Source organism: Aphelocoma coerulescens, chromosome 13 (genome assembly GCF_041296385.1).
Source record: "Aphelocoma coerulescens isolate FSJ_1873_10779 chromosome 13, UR_Acoe_1.0, whole genome shotgun sequence".
Lineage (NCBI taxonomy): Eukaryota > Metazoa > Chordata > Aves > Passeriformes > Corvidae > Aphelocoma > Aphelocoma coerulescens.
This window is the reverse complement of record NC_091027.1, coordinates 8,198,825-8,203,163: the sequence shown is the minus strand read 5'-3', so window position 1 is coordinate 8,203,163 and position 4,339 is coordinate 8,198,825. Positions and strand designations below refer to the sequence as shown.

At 44.1% G+C, this 4,339-nt stretch overlaps 1 protein-coding gene across 2 annotated transcripts; it reads left to right on the top strand.

Annotated features, from left to right (window-relative positions):
- The first annotated feature begins 319 nt into the window (after nucleotides 1-319).
- On the top strand, nucleotides 320-2,989 carry LOC138118408 (thymosin beta-12-like). 2 transcript variants are annotated; one of them, XM_069029356.1, is made up of 3 exons: nucleotides 320-371; nucleotides 1,260-1,367; nucleotides 2,779-2,989. In XM_069029356.1, the coding sequence occupies exons 2-3, from the start codon at nucleotides 1,268-1,270 to the stop codon at nucleotides 2,814-2,816; spliced, it is 138 nt and encodes a 45-aa protein (XP_068885457.1). In that variant the 5' UTR covers nucleotides 320-371; nucleotides 1,260-1,267; the 3' UTR covers nucleotides 2,817-2,989. The 2 variants fall into 2 exon arrangements, with proteins under 2 accessions (XP_068885457.1, XP_068885456.1); XM_069029355.1 differs by lacking the exon at nucleotides 320-371 and having other exon boundaries at nucleotides 1,199-1,367.
- Nucleotides 2,990-4,339: the final 1,350 nt, after the last annotated feature.

Below are 4,339 nucleotides of genomic sequence, written 5' to 3'. Positions count from 1 at the left end.
AAACTAATCTGGCAGCAGCAATCCTCAAACCTCACCTTTACTGCAAACCTCAGCACTGGAAAATGGTGGGAAGGGAAACTTCAATATGATTGTCATGGTATATGAAGAGAACAGAAAAAAAGAAAAATCAAGATGTATTTTGGCAGTTTTCCATGTCAGTTTTCCCATTTCCCTCCCTCATGCACTTTCTACAGGAGCAATCTGTCCTTTCCCTAAACGCTGAGCAATCCCGGCACTGAACTAATCAATATTAATAGCTATGGGTTCGGGAGGGGGGAGGAGGGGAGAGGAGAGGAGGGATTACCCTGACCTTTTTCAACTCACACTGCCTCAGACGGCCACCAAGCAGCTGAAGAGAGAGCAGCCAGACGGTAATGCCATGTGGTTTTAGTAGCTTTTCATTTTTTTTTTAATTTTTTTCCTTGTGAATATTTACTCTGTTGTCTCAGTGCAGATAGCAATGAAATCTGATTTTCTGCAGGAAGGAAAAATTATAATTATATCAGCCATCTCCGGGCCAAACCTTGCCTTGATGGGAGACTTCACTGAAATAAGGGAAATAACGCCCAGGCTGGATTTTAACTCGAATTTCTTAATAAAGAGAGGAACTGGATTAGGGAAGTTTTGACAGGTGAAATGCTGGTGCGCTTTGTGGATTTCTCTTTATTATAACAGAGTATAATCAAAGCCATTGAGCTGTGACTGGGGTATGGAGCAAGAGCAAACAAAGGGCTGGGGGAACCGGTCCTCTATTGTTACGCTGAAGTGTCCACAGCAGCTCAGGGGACGGATGTGCTCAGTACAGGGGGCTCAGAATGAAAGACAAATCCTATTAATTAAAAGAAAATCATAATTGAAGCTCTTTGTTCCTATTGGATTTGGGGTTTATTGTAGATTTTCCTGTTAGCAGCATTTCTTAAAATACAGGTTTATGTCAGGGGGCACCGTAGATTACGGGTAATTAAGCATTGTCTCTTTATTACTGATTATTCTTGTTGCCATGTGAAAACAATGATTTTTAGGAATTTCATCAGAGAAATCTAGAGAAAATTCTATTTATGCCTTTCCTCTTTTGCTCTGAAAGAGCCAAGCCTCAGGGAAAGGTCCCAGATTGAGTGCTAGGTTTGTGGGGGTTTTTTGAATAAACATTTTTATGGTATTTTTATATTTTTTCTCTTGAGGAGAAAATGCTTTGCAGATGGCTGATATCACAGCACTAGCTAATGATGCCATGGGTGTGTTTTCCCTTTCTTTGTCAGGACCCATCATGTCCGACAAACCAGATTTTGCAGAAATTGAAACATTTGACAAGACCAAGCTGAAGAAGACAGAAACCAGAGAGAAAAATCCACTGCCCACTAAAGAAAGTAAGTGCTTATGAGGCTATTTGAAGTACGAGTAGCAAGGACATAATCTGTATTGCAGTTCATATGCAAAATGAATACTAATCACAGGATTACAGGCTCAAACTCATCCCTGATTTTAAGTGGGGATAATACTAAGACTCTATACTGGGCTTCCAAGGATATGAGTAATTATAAGCAATGTTGCATTTTGTCTGAAAAACCCTTTCTGATGGGATTGCTCTTGCTTCTGCTAAAAGCAAGACCAGTGTTCCCACTGGGTGCTGGTAACAGGATCAGTTTATAATTACCTTGCTACCAGCTCCTCTGGCGGCACAGGGGAACCTTTTCCCATCCCTGGCAGGCCAGGCAGCATCCCCAGAGGGTGCCCGAGCTCTGGATTTAATGTTATCAGGCAGATGAGCTGCTGCCTCCCACTGGTACCTGCTGTCAGCCCCAGGCAGGAGACCTCCAGGCACCTTCTCTGGGAATAACGCTGCAAGCAAAACCTATCATCATCCTCATCTAACAGGCAATCTCCCTCAGAAAAGCACCCCTGAGCTTTTCTCGTGCAGGGTCTTCTCCCAGACACAGGCAGCCAGATAAGCCTAGGATTCATGCTCAGCTTCAGATATGAAAAGAGCATTTGGAGCAGATTTTGTGAGCAGTTTCCTTCAGGAGAGTATTGCTAATCACTGGATGTATGTGCTGATAGCCATGGAGATGCACAGTCCCTCAACATTAGATACCTGGGTTTTTTCCCTGTTTTGTTATCCTTGCCAATGCCAAAGCTGTAATTACAAGAGAAGCTCTGCACATCATGAACTGCTCCCTTTCAGCTACACAGATGTGGGTATGAGTTGTCATTTTCAGGGTGACCAAAAAAACCAAATATGGTTTAACCATTCTCTGGCTTTAAGTATGATCATAGAAGTTTGTATCCTGCAGAACCATTATCATTGAATCACGGAATGGTTTGGGTTAGAAAGGACTTTAAAGAGCATCTTGTTTTAACCCCCTCCCATGGGCAGGGACACCTTCCACTATCCCAGGTTGCTCCAAGCCCTGTCCAACCTGGCCTTGAACACTTTCAGGGATGGGGCAGCCACAGCTTCTCTGGGCAACCCGTGCCAGGGCCTCACCACCCTCACAGGGAAGAATTTCTCTTTCACATCTCATCTAACCCTGCCCTCTGTCAGTGTGAAGTCATTCCTCCTTCTTCTGTCACTCCAGCCCCTTGTCAAAAGTCCCCCTCCAGCTCCTTTGGAGCTCCTTTAAGCACTAGAAGGGGTTCTAAGGTCTCCCCAGAGCCTTCTCTTCTTCAGGCTGTACACCCCCAAAACTCTCTCAGTCTGTCTCCATAGGAAGGCTAAGTTTACTGTTCATAAACAGTAATGTTTATTGATGGTGTTTTTGTTTCCTCTTTTTCTGCCAGCTATTGAACAGGAAAAGCAAAGTGAAAGTACAGCCTGAGTATAAAATTGAAGATGTGACTGCTGCTTCTTCAGTGGGGTTTTGGCTTCTGAGTTGGACTGTTGTTTTATTTTGTCCCTCCCACCCCATATTTGTTGCCCATTTATTTTAGGAAACATTTGTTCATTTAATGTTCCCTGGAGAAGTTTGTTTTGTGTTTGTTGAAGAAGATACTATGTATTTGTATTCTTAAAATTATAATTCCAAGTTCTGTATCAACTCCATTACTTGGCAAAAAAAAAAAAAGCAATTTGCATAAAAATTGTTTTCCTAAACCTCACAATAAACAGGTTTCTTCTGATCAACTGTCTTTGAGCCTTGCAGAAATGGGGTTTACACTGCAACTCTTACTAACATCCGTCCTGCTTTGTTTGCATTTCCACAGCAGCTCAGGAGTTTGTTCAGGTGGGGAAGGGTTATCCCAGGCACTCACAGGTCCCTTGGCTGGAACACAGCCCCTCTCCATCATCTGTATCCTGCAGAATCCCAGAGCCCCGGGTGGCACCAACCCACAGGAACCCCCCTGATGGCCTTCACAGCAGCCTGGAGACTTCATTCCCATCCCTTGTGGCACTCGAAGGAGTGTTTAATGGGAACTGTGTGTGCCAGGAGCTCCTGCACTTTGAAACCCCCAGCCTGGCAGCAGGCACGAGTAAGATGGGAAGTCACTGGCCTGCTTCAGTCCTGTCCTGTAGTAGGCTGGAGGTTCCAGAGACAAGTACCCACGTACAGATTCCATGACAAATTGATGGTTGGGCTGAGGAAATACTCAAATTAACATTTCAGATTTTAAAAAAGGGCTGCAGCTGCCTCTGCACAGCTTTTTTATCTAACTTGCAAAGATCCAGTCAACCTTGGGATAACTGCAGCACACACAGAGCCCTTGGCCCATCTCATACCAAGCAATACAAGAATGAGGGAAGGTGGAAGGAAGAAAGAAAATTTAGTATTGCATTGATTTTTAGGGATGAGAGAAAGACCTTTAGCAGCACAGGGATGTAAGACACAAACATTCAAGCAAGAAAAGACTCCCTAAATCTTCATTACTGGTGGTGCAATAACATCCTCACTGGTCTGCAGAGGACTTGGCAAAAATAGACTCTGGTACCAGCAGCTCAGGGGACTCTCAATTACATGGTACCACCTTATCTCTGGAATTAATTTGCAATCATATTAGAAAACAAGTGCTTACTCTGGGCAGATAAACTGCTGTCCCTGGAGCTTCAGTTTGATCCTACTTGTGCTGTGAAATGAGAGTAGCTCTGTGTACTCCAGCAGGGTTAGTCTGGGCCTGTACCTGCATGAGGTGAGGCAGAAGGCAGCCTACAGGCTTCAGAAAACAGAAGGGAATGGTTGGGGTGATGTTCAGAAAGTTCTTGTTTACTTAAGGGTTGTTTGACACTTGACATTAAACGTGAATAGTCAGAATTGCAGTTAAGTTAGCAGTGGACCACAAGACTGCGACCTTTGGTGGCAACGGAAAGTAACCAGAGGTGACCAGGAGACCAAAGGAAAACACAGGG

Coding starts and splice junctions, on each gene's coding strand:
- LOC138118408 (XM_069029355.1), top strand. CDS start 1,199: ATGGCTGATATCACAGCACTAGCTAATGATGCCATGGGTGTGTTTTCC. Junction 1,368..2,778: donor TCCACTGCCCACTAAAGAAA/GTAAGTGCTTAT, acceptor TTTTTCTGCCAG/CTATTGAACAGGAAAAGCAA.